Consider the following 27,641-nt stretch of genomic DNA (forward strand, 5'->3'; position numbering starts at 1 on the left):
TGTTCAGCTTTACTTAGGCAAAACTGAATGTGTTTGGTAACTTCTCTAATTATAGTAATTTATGATTTCCAGTCTGAGTTGTCATTGTCTCTTACCACACACATTAAGTTGTTGTTCTCGTGGATTTTTGTTTCCTAAAACAGTAGCCAGAAGATAATATATATGAAATTTCCTGTGATTTTGGTTAGTAGCCCTCCAGGGTCTTGATAAATCAGTACAACTGGAACAAATTTTAGAGCCACTGCTTCTGTGTGATCTTGAGACATCCAGATCTTGTGCTTCCCTGCAGCAATTGAAGCTTTCTGGGTCTGTGCTTCAGGCAGAGATATTTGAGCCATCCCAGTAACTATGAGACGTCTTTGTCTGATCTCTCAGTCTTGTAGGAATTGGACAGGGTTTTGCTGCAGCTCCAGTGTGTTCTCTCTAGGGTGAATGTGCCTCTCCTTGAAGCTTTCATTGTCTTCTTTAGTTGGTGATATCCATCGGAAACATGAGGGCAGAAAGCTTAGTTTTCTCTACATAAAATAGAGGAGTTTAGATAATGATACTTCCACTTTACTTTTGTACTTGAAGTGTTCTATTTAGAAAAGTAGTTTAGATTGAGAATCAGAGCAGCATTCTTTTAGCCACATTTGATATAAGTAGTTTTTTAAATCTGCATAAATTGTCTTCATTGTTTTTGCGGAATTTCTCCAGGGGTAGGTCCTCAGCTAGTGATCACAGAATCTTTGAATCACAGAATGGTTTGGGTTGGAAGGGATCTTTTGCATTTAAAATAGATGTGACAGCTGGGGTCAGATTGAAATAAGATTCTAGATCTAGGAACACAGATTCTGTTCAGTGCTAGCACTAATTGTTTTAGTGGTTTGAAAGATGTGATGGCTTGTGGTAACAATTTTGAAGAAGAAATTGAAACTGTTCTTGCTTATGAAAGTATTTCACAGCTTCATAGGAGTTTACTCAGTAATTGCAGTAGTGCCTAGAGACCATTAATAAAGCTAAACCTGTTTGGAATCACGGAGTGTAGAAGAAGTGCGGAAGATGGCTGACATCTGTGATGAAAAAATTAAAACTACACTTAGTCTTTTTAAGAACTGATTCTAGTGCTTTTGGTGGTCGTATAATGATGAAAAATGATGGGAATGGCATAACCTGGCAAGAATTCATTAATCAGTGAAGAGAGAGCTCAGTATGATGCTGTATTTGTTTCGGTTTAGGGCAAATTTTGTGAGTGTTTTTTTTTTTTAGGAAAGTGAATTCAAGCAGCCCCTCCCTCAAGTAGTTTTTCTTTTAGGAGGCAAATTTTTTGTGAGAAAAGTGGAAAAAACCTGTTTATTTAACAAGCAAAGTATTCACGAGCATAAAAATTAATAATATTAAACAATGGAACTTTCTGTTGTTCTGAAGAGATGGCAAATTTAGAGAGAAGAGTCCTTTTTGTGGGTGTAGCTTGGCTCCCTGATTGTGTTACCTGTCACGTCCTGGGCCCCAGTGGGTCACAGGCGTGCACTCCTGATGTTTTTCTGGGTTTTCGGTCCAGAGCAAGCTGATCCGTTCCAAGAAGAAGAAAAGTCATAGTACAGAGAACTTCTCTGCCTCAGCTAGCTAAAAACTGGACTGAAAGTAAAGGAGAGCTCTCTCCTGCTGTCTGTGCTGCAGACAGCACCATCCATGAGAGAGAGTGAGAGCTGAAACTCTTGATGTCTTTGAGCTGCCTCAGACACTCCATTGCTTCTTCTCCCTTCCTTTGCTCTCAAATCTCGTTTGAAAAGCACAGAACTCAATATCCAGCATCAGCAGGGCAGATGACTGGGGATACAAGCATCATAAAGTCACCCTAGGACAGATACCAAATGATGTAGTTACATGATTGTCTTCTACAGAAGAGATTCAGGAGATTTATAAACATTAGGATCTTTGACCTTCCCGGAAAAACCTATTCACTGTTAAATGGCTGTATGTTAATTCATGTGCTTGAAAACTGCAAAAATAAGGGCAGCTATGTAACCATGGGACTACTGCAGAATTTGATGCTCTTAGAGAAGGCTCTGTCTGTTGGGGTTTGGGTCAAACTGGGTTTAACAGGAAGTTGTCAGCATTCCAGTTAGTCTTGGCCTAAAATCCTCATGGACGGCATTTCAGAAGCTTCTGAAAATAAGAGTTGGAATATAACCTGTTCTTTCCAAAGCAGTCTCAAAAAGTAAATGAGAGCCATTCAGTCAATACCTGATGTGCACTGGGTATAAATCTTCCAGGGCTTCAGGTGAAATCCAGGGTGAAAATATCTGAGAGTTGAGCTGCACAGTATCTGGTTCTATGTGAATAGAAGTCTGACTGTTCCTGGGTACCATGAGATGTGGCTGTCTTCCATTTTGTTAAGGAGAAATTATTTTGGATTTTGCAATGTTTAGTTTTTAAATGAATAAGTTTCATCAAAATGAAACTGCTTCAGTATTGTTGCAGTAATACAGAAATCAGGAGATTTCTATTCATTCTAGGGTGTCAGAGAAAATGTAAGATTTTTAACATTACCCAGCTCCCTGGTGCATGAGAGGTGTTCATTTCCCTTCTAGCTCATGACCTATTTAAAATTGAGCAGTGTGATGTGCTTTACATATCCCTTCTGGTACAACCACAATTAATCTTATTTTTTTTCCAGTTTCAACATTTGCTGCAATAATTTTCACATGGTTGATCACAGCAGCCATTAGGGAGGTAAGGTTATAGGATCTGGGAACAAAAAGCTAGTGAGGCAACATTATACCAGGTTTTTTTCAATGACAAACTGAAAATAAAAAGGATGATGAGCAGTGATGTTGGGAGTGTTAACATCTTTGACCTGCAGATTCAGCTGAAGTCTAAACACCGGAAGACTAGAGCATACTTAAAATTTTTGTTCCAAATTTATTATGTAGCTTAATGTTTGTAGTATTTAGGTGTATTTAGAGATCTCTTTTGAAGTCCTATATTTTTGCAGTTTCAGAAGCATTTCCAATATCATGATTTTATGAATCGAATTGAAGCATGGATTTAAATTCTGGTGAATAACCTCTCAGGTTTTTCCTTGGCTTTGTGAAATCACACATCTCTTTTTAGTGTATTGTTATATACATTCCTATTTATTTTGCTAAATTAGTATGACCATAAAAGATAATACACATTGATGAAATCTTTTTCTGTCCTTTTTGTATGCATAATTTATTCAGAAAAAGTGGTGCAACCGTGCCTTTCCTGGAGTTTCTTCTACATAAATAAACTTGGAATTTTTTCATGTAAATAGATAAATAGTTGAATCTTAAGTGCCTGATTATTTCTTCCACTCAGACAGGAGCACTGGGTGTTTATACAGGCATCCTCCCTGGGTGCTGTTCTTTTGGGAGTGTGGGGTGTGCTGACCCCGCTGCCTCCCTTTGAGCTGGACACGGGAGATGTGTAAACCTTCCCTTCTTCCTGTGCAGCTCTCAGCAGGACCAGAAATGAAAGCTGCTTTACGTACCCTGTAGCCCCCAGGCAGTTTCTGATCCTGAGAGCAGTAGCTGGGAGATAGTGAAGGATGCCCTTGGTGACTGGCAGGGGAAGGCTCAGTCAGCATTTGTGTGCTTGCTGAGGGACTCCTCCCAGCTGGGACTGCCAGCACTGCTCTTTGGTCCTGCAAGTGCATCTCCCCATCTCATACAAAAAAAGACAGCTACTTCCCTTTTTTTTTCCCCCTCAGAGTTGCTGAATGGTCCATCCAGGGTAAAGGAGGAGAAAATTGTGCTCCAAGATAAGATTGTGCTTATATTGCAGCCTGAAGAAACTACTTGGTGTGTAGGAATGGCTTTCAGGTCTGTGGGAGCATGGATCTACTGGAGAATTCTGGCATGTCTGATTCAAGGGGTTTGTAAATTCCAGAGCTGGAGTTTGCATTCCTTCTTAAACCTTCTAACTATTTCCTAAAGAATGGACATATTATATGCTGACAGGGTGTGTTTCTGACATAACGTTTCAGGTAGAATCCCTTGTGCATTGGTAATTATGTATCACTCACTGGATTTCATCAATACTTGCTTGTCTAGATATTCATTAGGACATATTTTAACCTTAATAGTTTCATAATGTTCAAAAATTGCTTAGCTTTGCAGCTCATCAATGAATGTGTACTTACTAAATAGACCTTTCTGATTACCTTACTGAACATAAATTTTTATCGTATTTATTAACTTTTCAAGGAATCTAACATTCAGTAAACTAATTGGTAGGTCTATTTCCCATTATTTTGGAAAAATTTCCAAAAGGTCAAAAAACTTCTATTTTTTTTCCTAATTCTGGATCTTAGCACTCTAGATGGAATGTGGCATTTATTCTACTGCTGTAACATACTGATATAAGCTTGGGGTGTATTGTCAAAGTAAGGCTGTTTGAGGGATTTGAAATTGTGCTGTGTCATAATTGTGGGGGTTGGGCTGAAACTGTGTGTAGGTTAACTGGAATCATTATTTTCAAGAGTCTTTTGATTTTGTAATATTTATAGGAGTATTTTTTTTAAGTGAAATGCCAGCTCAATCGTGCTGCAGATATTTCTGCTTTCTGTTTAACTGGTCAGGCTTCACAAATGCTGGGATTTCTTTCTTATGGTCAGACAGAAGAAAGCAATCTTGGCCTTTTTATTTTCTTCTGCAAAATGTCCTTGTGGCCAACAAATATTTTCCTTCATAAATTACATTTGAAGTGCATTCTTTATTTAAGTCAGTGCTGAAGCTGACCTCTGATGGGGCCAGAGTGCCAGCACAAGTATTTTAAATGTGCTCCTTTAAAGCTGTTCCTTACTTCTGTAGGGAGGAGTTAAGGAAATTAAGAAAATCATTTTTTTTAATAATTAAAAAAAAAGGAAGGCTGCAAGTGACAGACTGCTGAGCAGTGACTGTTTATGAAATGCGTAGAGATGTGTGAAAGCTTGTTCTTTCTCAGCTCAAAATTTGTATCAGAAGTTTCACAATTGCAACAATAACTTATTTGAAGCTTTAATTTTAGGATTTTCTGCTCCCAGTCTTGAGGTCACTAAGGATAGGGACTATAAAAACCAAATGTAGGTTTTGATATTGCAACCAGTCTTGCCTTTCTGAAAAGTTATTTCCTACTTTCTGGTAGGCTGGGAGTTGTGTGCAAAAGGAAGGATAGCTTCAGGGGCATTATGAGAGCTGTGATTTCTGTGTGGAAAGCAGGGCTGGGCTATTGATGAGTTGGGTGCTCATCCAGGCTGGATTTGGTGTTTCTGGCTTCACAGACTGCCTCTCCATATTTTGTAAGTGCTGCAGTGAAACGTGGCTGTCCCCCGTGGTCAGCCACTGAGCCCATTTCCTGTGAGCCTGGTAGGCATCTGCTGTGCTGCACTGCAGAGAAGACAGAATTCAAAGGGATAGAGAGGCTATGCCATGGAAATCTGAGCCTGGGGAGCTGGCTCCCAAACTGGGAAAAGCTAGCTGAAAATCAGTTCAGTTCAGGAATCTGAGATGTTCGAATTAAGAACACAGGTTTTCACATTTAGCATAGGATTTACAAAATCAGCTGCTATACAACCAGATAAGGAGAAAAAGAGTGTAACTACTATTCAGATCTTAGTGCAAACAGTACGTCAGTATTTATGTCAGTATTTATTTATTTGGTAACCTACCCAGAATTTCCAAAACATGAAAATGGAAGGTGACTCATTCACTGTAAACATGAAATAGAAAACAAAATATATTAAATGCTCTGAGTCTTAGCCCTCTATCCTTCCACATGTTATTTTGAAAAAGCAGTCATTTTTATATTCTCATGCTGATTTATTCAGACACATAGTGAAGAAATGCATGTTAAGTGATTTAACTGTCCTCCCCTTTGTCTTCTTTCAAATTGCTGTGGTGGTGGAAAATGGGAGACATATGGATTAATCTGGCTTTATGAATAGGTGTGAAATTGGGGAGCAGGAAGATGCTGGAAAAATGTTGTATTTGAGCATTAAGAAGGTGTTACGAATTTTGTCTAGGGGTATGCAAAAACGTGTTTTAAAATAGAACTGGTATAGACTAAGGTGAGTTGTTCTGTAAACAAAACATGATTCTGTAGTTCCCTTGTGTGCTGGAGTGAGAATGGAAGGAGTTGATCGAGGCATTACTTTGTGGAGGGACTCTTTCTTTCCTCAGCCATGAGCACTGACTGCTGGACTTGTCTGGAGTGTGCAGTGCATGCCCCTGGGTGTCCTGGAAGCACACACCTGAGATACTCTTGCCAGGCAGGCCCTGCTCATCACTGCTGGGTTTTGGAGGCTCCTCAGTGCCAGTAAAGCAGCTCCTGAGCCTAAGCACATATTGAATGACTCTGTTTGCATGAAAGTAATTGTCAGAGGTCTTGCAATGACTAAATGCAAAGCTGCCCTGGGTATGACCCAGGTATGGTGTCAGAGGAGATATTTCAGGGTGATTATTGGTTTGGTGTTGTTAAAAAGGACCCAGGGTGGTCTAAGCATAACAGATTGTTGTAAACATTGTGTGTAGGAGGCTTGCAGGGAGGGCTGTGAGACCTATGTTGCCCTTAGAACAGATTAATGCAGTGTCTGTAGTTTGCCAGCTCACTTACAGGACCAATAAAGCAAGAAAGAAAGGGCTCTTAGATGAGGAAATTGGAGAGGAGGGATGATGGCAGATGATGGCAGAGGCTCATCAGAGGCACATCATTTTAATCAGTGAGGGGGAAAAGGCAACACTTGATGGGGATGGATGCCTGTTGAATTCTATGCAACCTTTAACATTTAGCAAAATGATTTCCCTGCTGATGTTTAACCAGGTCTCTCTGCTGCTTTGCAGTTTGTATAGCACTAATTACAGCACTCTTGTGATATGTAAAGATGCTGTGGATTAGTGGTGTGCAAAGCTGTGCCAGGATATGCACCTGATTCATGGAACTGTTGGAAGCAGTGTTTTCCAAGAGATTTTTCAGTCATAAGTTTGGAGATGTGTTCAGGAACATTTGAGAAGGCTTAGGCCTGATAGAGTGTTTGAAGCTAAGCTTGAGAATTGTAATATTACAGATTCCAGAATATGAGTAATAGCGTTTGAACAGGTTATGTGAAAGTTTGGAAGAGACATCACTAAATTATTGCTATTAATAATAAAATGAATATTACTATGAGTCATTTTTCACAGATTCTATGAAAAAAATAAATATACTTCTATTGCTGCATATTTTTGATAAAAATTCATATTTCAGGGGCACAAAGTGCATGGAATGGTTTTCACATGTAGGAGAAAATCAAGAGATTTAACAACTAAGTAAAGGAAAGTGGTTGGCCCACCCACCAAGAGAGTGATGATTCGAACTGTCATATGTGTGTACACTTGTACAGAGATGATCAAGAATCCCAAAGTTGTCCAGCTGCAGCAGCACAAGGCCCATACGATTGGGTTTCCTGTCCCTGCCCTTCTGATCTTGGTAAGACATGCCAGAGTGTGGATCCTCAGTGTCTGCAGGCGTGGGTCTGGGCAGTGAGTGTTCTTTCCCTGCCTGTGTCCCAGCTGTGCTGCTGCATTTCCCTGGGCCAGTGCTAGTGCAGACATCTCTGACTCTTGCTCTGCACAGGAGGAGTGTTTCAGTAGCAGTCAGGATCATCTCAGGTGCTCTGTGGAATAATTCCAGATATACTTGGAAAACAGATCCGAGATACGAACACTGCTGAAATGAGGGTGCCTAAAGCCTGGAACCAAAACACAAGCACTACAATCTGTGTTGGTTTGTACTGTAGTTTAGGAGCTTGCCCAGGCACAGTGAATGTGTGTTTAATAAGTGATTATTTTTAATGTCTTCTTTTTAGATTTTTGTTCTTCATCTGCGGCTTACTCATGAGATTAGTTATAATTGCTGTGTTTTGCAGCATTTAATTTAGAACTGTGTGAGTTGCTGCATTGAGCAAAACTCATGTGCTGGGGTCTGTTCAGCCCCAAAACTGTCTGTGTGTCTGCACAGCAGTGCAGAAGCACAAAGCACAGACCCTGCGTGCTTCTGGCTTGTTCTGACAATGTGCCTGATACTTTCACACAAGTCTCTACAAGACTTGCTTTGGTCACAGCCAAAATAACTGAGATCAATTTACTGACCCATAATGAAAACCTCTATGCCTTTGTAACTCTCTTCTGTTAGTCAGACACGTTTCCTTCTGTACTAGTTGTGAAATCTCTCTTTGCTTAGTCTGGTAGAGAGTTGTGATATTTGATATGTTTCAAAATGTGTGTTCATAGAATCAGAATAGTAGGTGTGAAAGGAGCACAGGAAGTCTTCCAGAATCCATGCATCCCAAACCAGAATTATATATGAGAGAGCAGTTTCACCAGTTGGATTTTTTTTCTGTAGAATGTCTATCCCTATGTGTGCTGCAACTTCTCAGTGCAATCTGTACTGGTATTTCACTATCCTTCTTGTTAAAGTATTTCCCCTTTATTTGTTTTCCTTACTTTCATTTAAATATTTGTGTTTTTTCTCCTGTCCACAGAGAACAGATGATTCAATTCCTTTTTATATACTTGAAAATGACCCACAATTTTTGTAACTTATTTCTTTGCAGCCTCAGTTTCTTCATTTCTCTAAATCCAAGTGCTTTTTTTTTTTTAAGGACTCTCGTGTGTATCCAGTGCTCTCCTCCCCTCTTTTTTCGGAAAGATTTTTTTACAGCAGCAGAGACCAGGGTTTGTATTGCCCACAACTATTCCACATCACTTCAGCTGTGGATTTATCATTGTTAAAGATGATGAAAGGTAACCAGATGTTTCTGCAGGCTCCAATCTATTAATTCACTTCTTTACAATATTGTTCGTTTCAGGCAGAATTGGAGATGGATTTAAAACAGGGCAGCATGTTTCCCGTTGCATTAAGATGTGAATTCTCTGTTTTGGTTCTTTTTTGGTAGGACTGCAATATAGCCAGCAGTTTGTTTTTTCCAATTTGAGTATTAACATTTGTGCATATTGAAATGTATGGTTTTAAATGGCTTTTAGGTGTAGGTCTGCTTATGCTGGTTGTTGAGACTGCTGCAGTTTTCATCTTGCCCTTTGTAATCTTTGTTTTCTCCTTCAGCTTTCTCTCTTTTTCATAACCTTGGTTGAAAATATTTAGGGTTTTTTCCAATTGCAGAAGAAAGCTTTAATTTAATACAAATTTCCATTTGATTGTTGTCCTTCATTGTCTATTCCAGGATGTTTTCCCTGATGATGTTTTTATACAGTCCTTACACTGATTTCATTTAGAGCATGAACCTGCTTCCTGAACCTCCCTTGTCCTGGGGTTAAAAGACATGCTAGAGAAATGACAAACATTATTGCCATCTCCTTTTAGTCACACTCCCTGGTCCTGTTAGAGAAAGAAAGGAGATTACTTGAGCCAGCCCAAATTACTGTAACTTACTTTCAGTTTTCTTTTTCTGTGATTGCAGTGAATTTTTCTTTGAAAAAGTTATAGTAAGACTTGTATTCCATTGCTCTTCCCTGCTTTCCTCTTTTTGTGGAATCTTCACTTTAAGGATATATTATTTTTCCCTAGTTTTCTAATTACCTCATCAGTATTCCAGCAGGGTCTCAGGTGAATCACTTGCAACTCTTGGGCTCGATCAGGGTAGGATGGAATGAAACTAAACAGGTTTAGGCAATTTGAAACATACCAGGTTGTCTTAAATATTCATCAGTGTGTTATTTTCCAGTATTAATATGAAATCTTACATTCTTTCTTGTTTTTAAGTTATGATTGCAACTGACCTTTGAAATAATGTCTGGAAAAAAAAAATCAGTGAATTTATCTTTCAAAGAAGACTGACTAGAGATTTCCATTCAGTGCTCCAGCATACGTAGGTTTACATCAACTTCTTCCTACTCTATCAATGTTTCCAGCACTTTTCTTGCAGTGTTTGGTATCCCTGGCTAATTCAATTTATTTTTCATGTTTTGCTAGTGGTGATATTTGTCCTTTATGTGTTTGACTTATTCTTTTATATTTAGTTCTGGTATTTGATGGAATTTCTATTTTGAATAGGCTACCTTCATTCTCCTAAGAAGGGAAGGAAATTTTTGATGATTAATCCATTTGGTCTTTTTCTCTCAGTTTCTCCCATGAGAATGTCATATGACTGTATGTCATAGGTCACTCCATGTTTGCCCAAGTCATCTTTCTCCAAGGGCATAATTTTTATTTTGGTGAAGTACAAAACTAAGCAAAATGGCACCATGGCAGAGTAAAATGTGTGAGTCCAGAGGCATCCTGGATGTAGTAGCTTCATTATTTGTATTTAGCCTAATTTACAATGGCATGCCTCCTCTGTGGCCTTAGCCTGTTTATTCATTCATATGTGTTTTTGCTTGGCACTGGAGCAGCTGCAACAAATTAAATGTTTTTGCTGACTGTCCTTAGCAAATATTTTTGATGATGAAACTGAGAAAATGGAATTATTCAGAAATTCTCTGACTTAAAATGAAGACTAAATGCGTTACTAAATGTTTTTTTTAGCTTGTTACCCATTTGAATATTTCTGAGTATAGTAAGGCTTTTTTTTTTTCTTTAATGATTTAATATTGTGAGTAAATCATTACAACATGACTGTGCATAAAACTTCTTAATGAAGCAGTGGCATAGTGTAATTTAGCCAACTGTAGCTTCTCCATTTGATCTTTACTGTGATAGTAAACTGCAAATACAAGAGTATAATATTCTTCAGAGCACACATCCATGTGATTTAGAGAACTGTGGATGACATAAATAGAGAAAGTAGTTATGTATAGCTATTATCCTAACACTCCTGTCCTCCTTTAACTGCATATTTCACCACAGAACTGAAAGCAAAGAGGTTTCAGAAAGGTTTACAGGGTTGGAGTAGTGAGTCCTACAGAAGTTAATCTATTGGTGCAAGTATATACAACCATATTCCTGACAAAAAAGGTATCTCTGGCTGTAAGAATTGGAGATACAGAGCAGTCATGTGGAAAGTGGAAAATAAGGCAGTTTAATTTTGACTGTTTCTGGGGTTTTTTGTATACAAGACAGGCTGCTTTGATTTGTTGGCTGTGTTAAGTACACCATGTTGTGATCATTTGGTTCCTCGCTTTCTCATAACTGGTATCATGAATTGTCTACTCATGAAAAGCTAATGCCTTCTATTCATTTCAGTTAAATGTCAGTTTTTCCTTATTGACTGAACAACAGAAAGGTGATAAACTTGTTACCTGTGGTATTTCTAATGAGCTGTTTGCTTTGTGGTTTGTGCCAACTATCAATTTGAAGCCTTGCATTCCTTTAAAAAGATCAAATATTTAACCTTTTATAAAGTAGAAGAATCTGGAAAATGCTGAGCATTTTCTAAGTGATAGAATGAATATTCTTTTAGGATTTGTTACTGACTAGGAAGACTTTATTAGAGTATTTGATTTTTGACATATGGTATTTGATGAACTGTACAGTCCAAGTATTTGATACTAGTGTATGGGGCCCTTGTTTGAAGTCCAGAGGTTCAAATCTTACTTTTTTCTGATGATTAGAGATAACACATAACAGCTGTTCTCTGTTCTACTGACAGTCTGCCCATTTATTAGTCTACCAACGCCCACATCAGAATTATTTTGAATTAAACACCAGGTATGTCTCTAGTCCCACGGAGGCTGGTGGTGTCACTCATGTTTTCCGAGTCACTTCTGTGGGCATTTGCTGAATCAGAGCCTGAGTAAGAGCGTGATCTCAGTAGTGAGTAGGCACAAAGTACCTCATGAATCAAGTCCCTTTTTTATCTTAGAGAACTTATTCCTAAAAAATGCTCCTTGCAGAAAAAAAAGGGTTTTAATGGCTTTGGAAGAGTTTTCTCCAGTCTCAATGAATAGATAGATAGATAGTCTGTGGGAAAATTCTGTACGTTTCCCTGGAGAGGAACTGCCAAATAAATTATTACTTAACCGAATGGTGAAGTTTGGGTCAGTTCTTTGAATATAAATTAATTCTCATTTGAAGGTCATGCTGTGGCTGGTGTTGTTTCCAGCTCAATGATTAAAAGCTTAGTCATTCTCTTCAATTTCTCCTGGATTGGTGCCCTGTGTGTGGGAACTGAGTCTGAGCTTGACAGGGACCAATAGGCCAGGACATTGGTCTGTGTATTGATAAGGAGCTCTTACAAAGAGCAAGAGAGCAGTCACATTCATCTTTTGGGTCTGCTCTCTTTAAGAGGTGAATTAATCTGTTTTTGAAGCAGTTTTTTTTCCCACATCAAAATTAGCTAAAACTTATTTTACTGATTTATCCTCTGGAGTTCTTATTTTCTCTTGTTCTCTGTATGTAAAGAACATTGAGAAGTGAAAATCTGGGGAAACATGGAGCTAGGCAGGCATTGTTTCAGTCTGGGTTTCCACCTCAGAGAAGAGTTCTGGGTGGTTCCTTCACTCTAGGCCCTCTTCTAATCAGAAGAGAAATGACTTCAGATGTTGAAGGTCAGAGCTCTCCCTGGTTCCCCAGCATTAACCTCACCCATGTCTCCCTTGGAGCAGGCTGGAGTTTAGGGAGCTTTCATTCCAGGTGATTTTTTGGCAGGGGAACAACAGGCGTATTTTAGACAGAATACAGGGCTTTTTGGAGCTGCCCCTCTGCAGAGCTTTCCAGGAGCTTCTAATGAGTCCCTGTAGGTTCCACTGAAGGGCTGATGTTATTAACAAGATTTTTCACACTGTGGTGCTCTCAGGGGAAGGAGGAGGAAACCTGCAGTCTGTGTTGGGAAAGTCAAGTAGCCTCATTTGGGAGTAATGATAATTGTCCCATTATTTCCAGAGGGCTGTAGGGAGTGTTGCAGTTCTTCCAAGCTTACAGCAAGACTGAAGTCTCTTGCATAGCCAGTGTGACCCAGAAGTTTCTCTGGTGGGATTTTCTCGTCCAGGCGCTCTGCACAGTTCCACACTCGTGCAGCAGTGCTGCCCCTGCAGCAGCCAGGGAGGGAAGAGTGCCTGAACACTTCAGGTGGATAATGAGCTCTGCTCCTCTTCCATGTAATATGTTGCTAGTTTGCTATGTAGTTTTCTCATGCTAATTGCCTGTAGATCCACTACATCATTAGTGGCATGTAGATCCACTTGCACCACTATTCTTGTAACTTAGTGAAGCTGCGAGTTTAACCAGGTAAGATAAAATTTATATCTTTTTTTGCTGCGTGTTGTGTAATTACTGTAAATGGTCATGAATGATCAGGAAGATTCCTTGCAGTGTAGCACCTATTGAATGCAACATCCAAGTGCTCTATGGAAATAATTTTGTTGTGTTAGGAAAAAAATCATCTTATAGAGATTGTAAATTGCTTTTTACTTGATTATCTTGAGAAGACTGTAATTACCAAAATTGTTTTCCAGGGCAATTGTTATTATGTGGTTGGCTTTTTGGCAGTTTTCTATTACTGTGGCATTAACAGGCTGAATCAGCAGCAGATGTGAACACACTTCAGTGACTTCCACAAACCTGAGTTTTCAGGGCTAGTTGTTTAATACACTGTTCAATAGAATTTCAAATGTTTTGAATTTGGGGCATTTTTCTGTGCTGAAATGATTGATGAGACTAATTTTAAATCTAGAAGTTGTCATTCTGTGACTGTTTAACAAGGACAAATTATTTTTGTCTAAGTTGGAGGAAGAGTGTCTAAGAAGCAGGAAAAATAGTTAATAACAGACATGCCACAGCTGCTGTGTGGGTGTTGTAAGATGAGTAAGTATACAGAATGCAGGTGTATACACTTGTTAAATAGCTTTTTTGGGTGTTTTTTTTGTTGTTGTTGTTGCTGTTAGTGTATGACGGTTTAACAGGAGAATGTTTTCCGTGCTACGCTTTTTACACTTTTAAAGTTTCCAGTTTGGTGATAATTCTGTAGAGAGAACGTGTGATGAAGAACATTAAAATTATATTGAAGACTTGGGCAATTGAAACAAATTTATTTGGTTTCAGAGGATGGTTCCCAAAAAACCCAAGCAATGCAACCCAAAATGACAGAAAAGCCTCAAGCAGAACAAAAAGCTCTCTAAAAAAACTCCCAACGATGCAGAAAGAACCCCCGAAGGCAGGAAATATATGGCTTGGAATGAGATAGGAGCAGGTTTTCCTGATGTTTGCTTAGTGTGGGAAATGCTTGGAGGGCAGGAGTGTGCAGCCTGCCGGGGTGTTTGGAGTCTGCGTGCAGCCCCCTCCCCTCCCGTGCCATGGGGTGAGTGCTCTGTGCCCAGGGCAGCCTACAGGCAGGTGGGGCTGGCAGGAGCCTGGCTGGCTGCTCCTCTCTTTGGGACACTGCTCCTTCCTTCTCCCTTAGCTGCTCCCGTGCCAGCTGCTGTTCTTCCATTCTGTAATTGTTAAAAGGAGTGACGTTTCTTTGATTTTTACTGTTACCATTATTGATGTCCTGAGAATGGCATGTGTGTTTAGCAAGCCTTCCAAAGATTGCTGCAGCCCCAGCCACTTCCTGCTTCCTCCTATTCCGTTCCTTTCTCCCCCTGGCCTGATGGTGAGAACATGAAGCTGAATGTGTGGCTGGAGCGATGGTTCCTCTGCTGCCATGCTGATGTGCTCCTTCCCACGTTTGCCTTACCTGTGAAGGACAGGAGCTGTTGCTGATCCCTGTGTCCCTCCTGCTGGATTCCCAGTGCCTGTGTGCTGAGGCTCTGGGCCTGGTGCTGCTCTCAGTCCCACAGCCAGCTGGAGGAGGGACATCTTCATCTCTGCTCTTACTCCCATTCTGCAACATCAGCTCTGAGTGGGCCACCAACTTCAAATCCACTATGGGAGGACATCAAGGAAGCTTACTTTTAAAATATACAGTTACGCAACTCATCTCACGTTCCTGCTGAAAGAAATTTATATTAGAAATGTTGGAACTTTTTCCCTGAGCAAGAATAATGTCTTCAATATTGTGCAAAAATTGACTATTATAATGAAATACAAAAGATTTGTTCCCTTTCAGGTGGCAGTTATGCTTCTTAGTTTGGAAGATCAGGTCTCTGAAGGATTGCACTTTTTAAAAATTCTGTTCACTTTTCAGAAACTATGTTCTAACAATAATCTAAAAAGTAAATTGATTAGGTAGTCATTGAGTGTGATTTATCATTTTAACAGTGAGGTATTGTCTTACAAAAAAAGTTTTAATGCTGCATTAATATGTCACAAGAATGATCTAGAAGAAAGGAGACATTTCAGAAAGGTTATTTTCATGTTAAATAAACTTTGCAAGACAAAAGAACTCTACTGCAGTTTTTATATAAATGGAATTCACAGTCCTGAAACTATGAGATGATATGTCTCAGCAACCCGAGAAATTGCAACACTCATCCAGAATTGTAAGTGAAAAGTACTATAAATACTTGTAAGCCTTGGGATTTGTGAGTGTACTGCAAACAAAAGACTTGAGACTGTAATGAGAGGAAAGTAATTACATTGAAACTAATTGGGCAATACTTAGCTAGTCAATGAAAGAAATGTCTAAGTCAACTCTTAAAAGAGCAGATCCAGAAATATAAAAGAAGACTGTTGATGTTTATGTTGTGGTCATTTATTCACATTTTTGCAAAGGCTTATTTACTACTTCCCACTTGGTTTGAGAAGATTTTTGATGTAATCTGTGTTTAATCAGATTGTGACACTGTAAAACTATGGGATCATTGGCAATGTGGGATTCATCTCAGAGTGGCTGCTCGTGAGAAGCTCACAGTAGCACAAAGTCATGATGCTTGAGCATGCAGCCCTTGCTGGACACATGAAGCTAAGTATGAAATGGGAAAAAATTAAGTATTTAAGTATTTACATGTGAGAAATTATTTGGTCTTGGGAAATCTGGTTCTGCACAGGCTTACTTTCTTAGCCTCGTTTTTTCTAATGGGGCCTTCCTAGGTGAAATCTAAAACACTACATTATTTTCTGGGAGTAGTTTCAGTGCTGCGTGCTGACCTCTGTTCCTGTCTACCAAATGTTATTTTCTTCTTTGACACACAGCTGGAGAGACAAAAAGTCTTGTGCAGAGGGAGATGGGCCAGAGGAACTGAGCTTTCTGTGTTCTGTGACTTGGGGATGTTGGAATGCCTTTCTCCTCCTGGGCAGGAGGGGCTGCTGTGCTCACCTGTCAAATCCCATGCCCTGAGAAGATCTCGGGCTGCCCAAGATGACCATGTGTGGTGCTCTGCCATACCTGCTCAGTTGCTCTGCCATACCTGATGTTCCTTCTGCTTGGTGTCTTTAAGGAGTCCCCTACCTCTTCCCTTCATTTAGCATCCCTGCTCTGTAACTTAGTTTTCATCCATATCCTCTTCCTCCTTAGTCTGTTCTCTGCAAGTATTTTTCCCTTCAAATTTTCCTTCCTGTAATATGATTTGGATGCAAGGTCTGACAGTCAGTCTCTTATTCTCAAGAGCGTGTGGAGAGTCTGTGAGGGCTGAAGGAAACTCCTTTTTTAGGCAGTGTCTGGTGAATGAAGAAGCTGCTGCTGTGTGATGTGCCCACATCGGTGTGGAGCCCTTCCTCCCCCAAGCTCAGCAAGGAGGGTGCTGTGCACGAGAGCTGCCCAGGGCTGCAGGAGGGAGCAGCGCAGGGGCTCTTTGCAGGCTCCTGATGGAGCACTCCACAGCACTGGCCAACGTTTTGCCAGAAGACTGTAAATCATCAGGTGAGGAGTAAGAAATGTGCCTACTGGTGGTGAGTAGGCTTTGGTGAGATGTAGACTGAAAAAATAGAAGAGAAAAAATAGAAGCGAAAAAAAAAAATCCATCAGGCCTCCAAAGACTTTAATGTGGCAATTACAGAGAATTGCTTTAATTCTGTACAATTTTGCTTCAATTCTGTGCAAAATAGCCAAGTTTTGCACTGAGTGAGTAATTGGAAGAATAGTATGTGATTGCTTCAATACCAAGGCTTATAATTAGTAGGGAGGAATAACTTACTTTCTTTAAGAAGAGTTTTTAAAACCAATTTAGAGAAAATTGCTTTTTCACATTGAGTTTGTGACACAGAGTTAAAGTTAAGAAGTATTCTCAGTTGGACAAATAAATAGGGAAGAGCTGGGGATGCTGTTTCTGCTCTTTCACCTTGTGCATCCTGTCAGAGCAGTCCCTCAGGACCATGGATCCTGAGTTTTCTTCTCTCTGACCATTACTTTGTAGTGTTTTGTGCTTTATATTTATTATTGCTATTTCAACTTCACATGATATCAAAGGAACCAAATCTTAAATCAATTGTTCCAAAATAACCCACAGATAGTGTATTTTCTACAGGAAATGCTGCTCAGGCTTTATTAAGATGGGGAGAATGCTTTCCACAGCCTTTAACCTGAAAGTGCTTGAACCCATGTTTTCTCTGAACAAAAAACCCCATCAAATAAGGAAAAATCAACAGCCCTTTTCAAAGATCTGATGTGAGAAGTTTTAGCCCAACCTATTAATTTGTCAAAATTAGGAACCGGTGAAAGCAGGGGTTTTGTAATGGAAAATGTTACACAACTCAGTGCAAAGTAAGCCAATTTTTTTCAGACTTATTTTCTCACCTGCAATTTTTTTGTTATTAAGTTTCTCCAAACTTTACTGGAACTTGAAGTTCTGTGTGGAGAGGGGATGGGGGGGGGGGGGGTGGGGGGTGGGAAGATCAATTAAAATAATGCCATGTGAGATAATACTTACAAACAGGCTTTGTTTTTAGCGTTCTGTGTCTGACACAGGGGTAAAGCTGAGTTCTGACCAGACTGAAGGGCTTTTATATGACTGAACCTCTGATAGGGCATTTGGTTTAGGAAAATGGAAATTATGTATTGAAACTTCTGACTTTCTGCAACAAAAATTGTAATGAAAGGCCTTATTTCAGACCAGTATGCCTCAGCTGGATTTTTTCATGGAACTTGAACACCTTATTTCTTACCTATTTAGAGATCAAGGAAACAGCATTTACCTACTTTACTGCTACATAAAAAATGCATTTTGGGGAGACCTGGAAGTCATTGAGTCAATTAAAACTGTAAAGGTTTGGTCAGTTCAACTATAAAAATTTGAAGCTGACTTATAATTTAAATAGGAGGTTTAAACCACTGTTAACAGACAATTGTCTCTTAAGTTAATAAATGTACCAGGCAATGCAGTCCCATACTGATCTCAGTCCTGGAGCTGTTTGCAATGTCTTCAGCAAAACAGAATCCTTGTGGCTCCATGGATTTTGAAATGACTTGTGTTAGTAAGGATGTTAATAGAGATTGTGTGGGTGTGTGTTTGTTTGTTTGTTTCAGTAAAAACAACTGTTACAGTGTTTGTTGTCTAGAAAATGTCAGAAGTTCTTCTCCTTTGCTGATTTGCATGCACAAGCTGATGGAAGGTACTTCCTTAGTGAAATATTCAGATCTGCTTCATCCCTAAACAATCCCTTGTTTGGTGTCCACAAATTAGCAACCATTTATAGCTCTTGAGTGGATATGTGAATTTGGGACCCAGAATTTGGAAATGTTTCCATAAAATGAATGACGTTGTGCAGTTTGTAGATACCAGTTACAGTCGATTCTATTTCTATAGCTACTGTTATGTATTTACAGTATATTGGGTCTCGGGCTGGGCACTGTGCTGTGGAGGGGTTACAGACTGCTCTGAAGCATCAGGAGCAATAGGACTGTGGGACATGGTGCCTGTCAGTACTGTTGGTCAGGATGCAGCCTGAGAAAAATCCAACTGTGTAAACCTTTGCCTGTAAGATTTGCCGCTGTGGCTTTGTGTGGCATGTGCCTGCTGTGTAGTGTAAACAGTCTCATCAGAATGCTGCCCTTTTCTCATCTTCTCAAAGCATTTCCTATGTAAAACATAAGCTAATCCTCAGCTTGTTGAGTGTTTATTTTATCAAACTCTTTTGGTGTTTATACTTTTTGAATTCAGTTTAACAGTGGTAAGAATTAAATGGTGTTCTGCACTGATGTGTCACCAGGGAAGATGAATAAAATTTCTTATCTAAATGGCATCTATGTAAGGATAATTTCTAATTTTAATAGGAATGTTAAAAGGAAGAAATCAAGTTCTGTATTTGCAGCATTTCTTGACAGATAGTGATGCTATAAATTATACAGTTGTTCTTCCTCTGTATGGGTTTTGTAGTACTCACAGCAATTTATAGGTCTAGAGTGCAGCTGCTGGAAGTCATTTATTCTCAGTTCTGTATTAAATCTATCACATATAATGCATTAACATTCAGTTCAGAGCTCAAGGGCTTAATGGCTGCTTCTTTCTCTCTCTGAGTTTCTGTTCTGATAGCGTTTGCAAGGTATGCAGAAACCAAAATTAAAAAACTTAAATTGATATACAGGGAAAAAAAAAAAGGGGGAATTGTCCATGATAAATACTTGAAAGCAGCTCATTTTGCAGTTTCAGCTGAGCAGTGAAAACAAACCCTGCTGTTAACATTGCTGAAATTGGTAATGCTAATAAGCCTGTTTTGATGGATTAGCACTTCAGTGGTGTTTGCTTGAGTGATGCTCTTTACACACGTCAATCGGACGTGTCTGCAAGTTGGAGACACTTAATATTCCCTGCAGTTTGGTTTGGGTTCATCTTAGGCTGTAGGAGGCTGTCACTGATTTACGTGATTCAGCTTGTTTTAGTTGGGGGAGGTTTTTTAATTAGAAAAAAGAAAATTACATTATTTTGAATATTTCAGAAGTATTTATAATTAATATTAAAAAGAGTTTAACTACCAGGATTTTGACAGAAGAATTGGGGTAAAGGCCACGAAGATTTATTGAGCATATAATCTGTGAGGAGAAAGCAGGTGGAACAGACTGCTGTGTATAAGTGCTGTACCTGTTTATTGCTGGTGATTTCCCATCTTTCATAATAAGACAATAAATCAAGGAAAACTGCTTGTTCTGCTTGAAATGAAGAGAAATTTGTACCGGGGGAACTGGAGCTGATACTGGAGAAGAGATCCTGAACTCTTTGTGGCATATGTAATATGTTCTTGATCACTTGTTCATGATCACTTACATGAAAAGATGACTTGAACAAGCTAAATGTGTAAGAGTTGTTTGTTGTCTGTTAAACTGTATCAGTGAAATTGGTTGTGGACCTTGTATGAAGTGATCTGCCAGCAGTAATAATTTACTTAGGCTGTTTGTAGGTAACCTAATACCACTAAGGCAGAGAAAGAAACAAGTTTTCAATCCAGTAAATGTCCCCAAATCCCTTCTAATTTTAAAACTTCAGAAAAGAAGGTAACATATGGTGTTGTGAGAGCTTAATAAAATAATGGGAGAATAGTTGTGGATGAAGGCCATTCTGCTGCATTTTTCAGTGAGTCATCTTCCATTGAAAAAAGTCCAGGCCAGAACATTTCCTGAAAGCTTTAACGGCTTAGTTAAAGCTTCCAGATGTGATAAGACCTTCTGAAGGTTTCCTACCTTCTGAGCTCTCTCCTTGATGAATGCTTCCTGCTCTAGTTCTAGGCAAGCTCACTGGTGGCAAATGTGACTGTAGCTGTACTAGGTGAAGAACTTTGTGAGCTAATATATTAATTCTTATAGGGAAAAAACTGCTTTGCTACCTTCCCAAATCAGCTACTTCATCTAGGAGACTGCAGGATAACAGCAGGGTATTGGAGTGCAGGACCAGATCCTGAAATAGCAGATAGAGAAGTGGCAGCAAGGATTGCTCCATCATCAGTAAATGGGGTGGAAGTTGCCAGAGCATGGGGGAGACAGTATTGTGCAGTAGTTGCAATCTGATGCAACTAAATCATCAAAAGAAACTGCATCCTTCCCTGTCTGAATAACAAATTCCTGGAAGACTTCAGTAAATTGCAAGAGCAGGGGTGTTATCCAGTCATGGCTTTGTATGAGGTAACTTTGCTGCTCTGTGGTATTTTATATCACTCCTGTATGATGAGTAGTAAATATGTATTGATACAGAGAGCAAGTCCTGCTGGGAACCTCAGTCCTGTGGATCCCTTCCCTGCCTGCTCTCAGTTATGGTTTCATAAAGACTGCTGCGTTGCCTTAGAGACAGGGGATATTACTGAAAGCTTAGGCTTATGGTAACACTGATATGCATTTGTACTGTAACACTTGATATTTTGTGTATTCATGCATGTGATGCAAACTGCCTACAGTTTTGGCCATACAGTCTGTATCTTGTATGTGCTTATGGTGTTTCTGTGCCCTATACATGCTGTAGGATAGTGATACCATGAGACACTAAGAACTGCCGATGATTTCTCATGTCATTAAAAATGAGTTTAGAGACCAGGTAAGACTTTTGTATTAAAAAGTTAGCTTGGAATTCCTCACAGTCAAGCACATACTATGATCATGCTTGGTAAGGATAGGTTGAATGGTGTTTAAATTGCTGTAAATGCATGTAAGGGAACCTTTGGTCAGTGTAGCACAGCTCTATCATCTAGTGGTGTTTCATTTGTGCTAACAAAGCCTTTGTCCTGCCAGGTGTTTTCCCCACTGTTTGTGTCTCTTTTTTTGTATATGTCATCAGTTCAGAGGTATTTAAAAGCCTTACGTGGAAGAAAGGAGCCACCAGGTCATGCTGTTTGCAACTTGGCAAATTGAGTATTTTGTAGAGCAGGCAGGGTCAGGTTTATGATGAAGCTGATACCAGATGATCCCTGCTAATGGCAAATGCTTATCTGAAAAAGGTGCTGTGGGATGGTCCCTGAGGAAGGGCTTCAGCAGCCAGACATGGACATGGGCAGGAGCTGGGTGTGCCAGCTGCTGCAGCCAGGCTCAGCCACAGTCAGGTCCTCAGGGAGGTTTGGGGTGATGAGGCAGCTCCCAGGACAAGCTGGGAGGTCAGTCCATGGGTGAGAGCCCAGGGCTGTCTCAGAAATGCCCTGGTGACTGCACCAGCTGGAGCTCAGGAGGTCAGACTGGCAGGGGCAGCTGTGGCTGAGCTGCAGCCTGGCACCCCTGTGGCATGGCTTGGAGAGGGACTGGAGGTCCCAGGAGCCTGGCATCCCTGTGGCATGGCTTGGAGAGGGACTGGAGGTCCCAGGAGCCTGGCACCCCTGTGGCATGGCTTGGAGAGGGACAGGAGGTCCCAAACCGTGTGGAACTGGGGCTGCAGGGCCCGGGTGGGGTGTGGGTGCAGCTCCCAGCTGAGGCTGGGCAGAGCCCTGAGGGGTGCAAGCTCTAACAGGTGTGTAGACAAGCGTTCCCTTGGCAGAACTGAGGGAGATCTCCTGTCAGTGTCACCCCGAGGCGTTTTTCACTTGCTTTTGTTGGTGAGATACTTTCTTCCACTGAAAAGGACGACAATACTTAAGAAATTTATCATCTGGAGCCTTGCCCAGATGAACAGTGCATGAATGCACTTGGAAGAGTTTGAGCTTTATTATGTCTTTGAATCAGCAGCTACGCACAATTTGGCAGCCACTTCTGATTGAAAGCTGAATGCTATAGCCCAGGTTTAAGCTGTGATATAAAACAAATGCTTTTGTCCCCTATTTCAATAGTAGCATGAAATTGTGGAGGTTTGTGTGCCTGTGTTTTTCCTGGATACAGAATTTGGTTCAGTAATATCTGTCTCTGCAGAGAGCAGGCTGGGTACTGCAGTGCGCAGTGAAGCTGCAGCTGGTGCAAAATCCAGCAGTGTGATTTGTACCCACGATGATCCCAGCCCCCGTGAGCTGTGCTGATGGGAATGCTCAGTGAACAGGAGCTGCCTTCCTGGTGTATTGAGCTGTCAAACCTTAGATGTATGATTTGGGATAAAGAACAGGGTTTTTTTTTTCCCTCCTTTTTTTCCTCCTTATTGTAGTAGTGCAGTCAAAGCTTAACAGTGAAGGTAGTTTTCAAATTCTTGAAAGTCTTCTTGTCCATTCACTGGGTTTAGGTGGAACAATCCAGAGCTGGAAATCTATGATTTTCCATTCATTTTCCATTCTTGTCATGGACAACCAGATACAAGGAAGACACAAGTATGTCCTGGAAGGACTGGGACAGCAGCCTGGGGAAATGTTACTATAGGGTCTCTTGGATTGGCAGTGGCTGGAAATGGGATTGTCTTTAATCTCAGCTGGTCTCACAAGACATAACTGATTTAGTGTGGAAGAACACATTCTAGTGTGTGGACTATGTTCACTAGTCTAAAAAGAAGTTGGAATAAGAAGAAGGTGATAAACCATGAAGAAAAAATAAAATAGCCTGAAGTGCAGTAAAGTAGCTGGGTGAACTGCAGATATTTGTAGAGACTACCTTCCCCCTTCAAAGAACTAGTTCATTATTCTGATAATCCACATGTGCAGAACTTTGATAGCAAATTCACTCAATCTTAGTGTTTATTTTTGGTCCATGTATGCAAAAGATTAAACTAAGATTATTGCATGTTTCTTCTTTTTCACATGAAAAATCTCAAGGAATAATTTCTTCCTCAATATGGAAAGGAATAACGGTCCTACAGCTTCTTTGGGGGCTCACCAAGCTCACCAACAAAGCTAACCAACAAAGTAGGGATGAATTTCATAGGTCTGAGTATTTTTTTTTTTAATTTAACATGTGACTGAACAAAACTGGGGCTCTTTGTAGGAGAATTTATCAATGCCATGACTCTGAATCTCTCTACAGTATTGTGTGAAACAGAAACATTAATTTACTGAAGGTTTCCAGAAACTGTCACTGGCTGCTCTTACTGACTTTGTGCTACTGGCTTACCAGTTTTGGTTTTCTTATGAACATCTCAATCCTGGTTAGACAGGAGTATTTTAGAGGGAAAAAGTAATTTTAAAATGCTTTTGGGTTTGAATGTTTGCATATGATGTGGCAAAGTAAGAAATGGTTAATAATAGAAGCCAGTTAGGCTGAAGTGTTGCATTGACTTTCCATTGTATCTCTACATCTGTGGCTTCCTTGTAGCACAGGAGAAAAGAGGACAGTCTGCTGTCTCGTAATAATTGCAGGAAAGATAGATTCACTAATTAGAACCAGAGTCAGTGTTTAAATAACACTTCTTTTCTGAGCAAGTCCAGTGCACTGGACAAATTGCAGCTGCTTTACTGAGGTTGGAGATGCAGTAGCATTTAGATTTGAGCACACTGGGCAATAAAATCATTCTTGCACAGTGGTGATTCATTTATATATTTGCTTATTAAAAATTTAAAAATACATTATGTGTTAATACACTGAAGAAAACAGTTTTCTGATTCAGATGATCAGTTGGTTAAACTATTGTCTACTCCTGCTTAAGACTACATCTCTTTCATTTTGTTTGCTATTTTTTTTTTGTTTGTTTGTTTGTTTTGTTATTATATCCCCAAGATTTCCAAGTTAGCCTGAGGAAGTAAGATGCAATCCTATGTCCAATGCATATCTTGGAGTAAATGAGATTTTAAAAATACAGGACTGGTTCATTTAATATCAAATGCTCTTCAGCCATAAGCTTAAAAACTCCTGCAGTGAGAAGTGGCTACTGTGATGCTTTTGTAAATAATGCATATAGAGCCTGATGCAATGCAAAGAAAAATAATTATAGACTTCAGATTGCCTGTGGGCAGGCTGTGAGTAGTTTTGTATGCATTTACTTGTTCGTTCTTCATTGTGCCTCTTCTCATCATTTGAATCTGGTGCCACAGGCTCAGATGTGCTATTTCCCCTATTTTATTTTTCCTCTGAATTTAACTGTCTCCTTCACCCAAGCCATTTCACGAGTATCTATTAGTTTTATTTTCAAAGGGACATGATTCAGAAGAAGCAGGGGAAAATGTCTGTAGTAAAACAGGATGAGACAGGAGGCTCCATACAGCCTGATGCCAACTCTGTGATTGTTCCAAAGCCTGTAACTTTCAGCTGGCCAAATAGCAGCGCCTGTGATTGATTCCTGGAGCCAGTTCAATTGGACTGGGGACTTCTGGCAAGCTGGGTGTCCCTTGTTTCTGCTGATGGGAGGCTTTAGGGTGTCAAGGAGGTCTGGGTGGAGGAGGGAGGAACAAGATGGGTGTGATAAGATCCCCGAGTGCTTTAATGGTGTAGACAGTAGAGACAGAGGGGAAGCAGACCCCTCAAGCACCTCAAGGTGGCTTCTCTCAAGCAGGTTTTTTATTTCCACAACTTCCATGCTTCCCCTTTCTCGGGAGTGCAGGACTGGTATCCCTGACCTGCTGTTCCTTTCTGCAGTGTGTTCAAGACGGAGGCTGCTGGGGCAGGGAAACAAATAGAGGAAATTTGTCCAGATGCAACAGTTACAGAATGCCTTAACTCTGCGTGCGCCTCTGTCCTTCTCTATTGCCACTAAAGAAAGACATGGCTAGGAGGAAAGACAGCTAATTTCCAGGGCAGTTTTCCTTTGAGAAAACAGTTTTCTCAGAGGAAAACTGCTTAAAAACGAACAAAACACAGACAGTTCGTAGTCGTAAGACACACTAAAAATGGTGGTTGTTTTACACATACTTTGTTCATTTCTCTTGAGGTAATGATGATTCAATTGTAACTATCTGTAACAGTCTGTTTTCACAAACTTTGATGAATTTAACTTGATGTTTCCTTAAGCAGAGTAGAGACAGAAATGAAAAAAATGTTTATACGTGTCAGTTTTGGAGTGCTTTTGGAAATAAACAGTGTGTTCTTTTGCTGGCAGGATTTGAAATCTAGCAATCAGCGAGATGAAATTGCTGCAGCACGTGTATCCCTGAAGGAAAATTCTGCTTTCCTACATTCAATATGTTCAGCTTGTTTGGAACATTCAGATGTTGCATCCCTTACAGCCAGCAAGGATTCAATTTGCAATGAAATACAGAATGCTCTCAATGTAATTTCTAATGCTTCCCAAGGAGTTGGAAATAAAGTGGAGCAACCTGCATCTAGCACAGCTACTCTTGGAAGTGCACTTGATGAGCTTGAGGTATGTAAACATGTGAGATGACAATAGTTTTGGAAAAAAGTTTTTTAATTTTTTTAATAACTATTGGTATCACAAATGATGAGCCTAAAGGCATTAAAGACTGTTTCTCTGCTTAGTCCTAGTCTAAATAGTATCACTTGAAATTATTTCATTGAGATGGTTCATTGAAATGATTTCATTTTCTTCAGAGGAGTTTGGAATTAAAGCTTCATGTGTGTTCAGTATTTGGCACTCTTTGAACAGAGGGCAGAGTTAGCTCCAGCTGTGTAACTGCTGCTGGAGACAGACACCTCCTGCAGGAAATGGGCAGATCCCAGGAGTTTGGTTTGCCCAGAAGTGATTCTCACTGACATTGCCCTCTGCTGCCTTGGCTGCATTTGAGCTGCTACCATGCAAGCTGAAGTCCTTATCTCCAGAATGTGTCAGTGGGATCATTCTGTAATTTGTACAATCGAGCAATTCAGAAACCTCATTATATTTACTGCTTATCATTAAATAAAGTGGCGTAGCTGATATGCTTTCACCACCACTGCATTTCTGCTTCCATTATTGAAGCAAATACCTGGGGGAAGGCAGCACTTTTCCTATTCCTGACCTCATCAGAAGCTTTTCTGCGGAGTTTTTCCTTTTTCTCATGGCTGCTCTGGCTCTCACCAGTAATTTTCCATTGTCCTGCCACAAATGGTAAAAGGCCTCCTGTAGGTGAGACTAGAAACCATGATCTTCATGGGGTGTAACTGATAGAGGCTCAGATCAACAAAAGGAATGAATGCTTCTAAACACATTTGGAAATATGGGTGGTTTTGATTGTGAATTTTGGACTTAGCAGACCTCAGCATCCCTGTCCTAAGACTGTGATGCATTTTCAGAATAACTGCTAACTGATGTTAGGACTGATGGTAGTAAATTTTTATCTAAAAATTTCAATGGAAGGTTAAAGAAATACATTGAAATATGACACAAATTTTGTAATGGCAGTTTATTGATCAGAAAAAGGCCTCTCTGGCATGCTCAAAGTCAAATCAGACAGGTTTTTCCCCACAGAGGAACAGGTTACTATTGCACATTATGTGCCATCTCACAACGGGTTTTAAAATTACAGTTCCTAATCTATTTTCCTAACAAATGGAAGTAAAAAGAAACATGTAAGACTAATACATTACTTGTTACAGTGTAATTGTAAATGACAAATGAGATTCCTTATATGAAACCCACTATTTACCTGGATTGCTTAAAAATGAAAAAAAAAAAAAAAAAACAAACCCAAAATGTCAAAAGGAGTGCTTTTTATTACTGCAGACAAATTAATCTTGACTCCATGTAAGCAGTACTATTTAAAAATGCAGTAACATTTATTATTGTTCTAAAATTTGAAATGTTTGGTAATCACAAAATGGGAAAAGTATTTTGAATTTGACTTGCTTTTTTCGCTTGGAAATGTAAGAACATAGAAATCTGACGGTTGTAAAAAGCCATTTGTTTATCGAGTTGTGAATATATTTTTACCTAGGTAGCACAAATAGGAATCGAAGCTGTGTGAGTTAGATAAAGCACAATTTATAGAGCATTTAACTTCTGAAATGATTTTATGAGTTAGATGGTTACACTTTTCTCGCTTTACAGAAAGTTCTATTGGCTAAGGACCTGAAATAACCTTTGCTCTATCTTCTTGTTGCAAATACAGTGCCATGAAATAGATTGATGCAGTAAATAGTCTGGTGGGAACAAATCTCATTAAATGTTTATCATGTGGAAATGTATCTCAGAGCTTGCCCAACAATCTAGTATCTAGATGTT

The 27,641-nt window shown here is 39.8% G+C and overlaps 1 protein-coding gene across 8 annotated transcripts in view; it reads left to right on the forward strand.

The window, feature by feature from the left end:
• Positions 1-27,641, forward strand: part of CTNNA3 (catenin alpha 3) — a 426,948-nt gene that overhangs the window by 61,956 nt on the left and 337,351 nt on the right. For all 8 annotated transcript variants that reach the window (XR_014956237.1, XM_085583117.1, XM_085583119.1 and 5 more), the window contains one exon: positions 25,581-25,844. Coding sequence is in view for 7 of the 8 variants with exons in the window: in XM_085583117.1 (XP_085439243.1) it covers positions 25,581-25,844 (264 nt within the window). In the remaining variant the exon portion in view is untranslated. The remainder of the gene's footprint in view (positions 1-25,580; positions 25,845-27,641) is intronic.

The sequence above is a fragment of the Lonchura striata genome, chromosome 6 (genome assembly GCF_050655825.1).
Source record: "Lonchura striata isolate lonStrDom1 chromosome 6, ASM5065582v1, whole genome shotgun sequence".
NCBI lineage: Eukaryota > Metazoa > Chordata > Aves > Passeriformes > Estrildidae > Lonchura > Lonchura striata.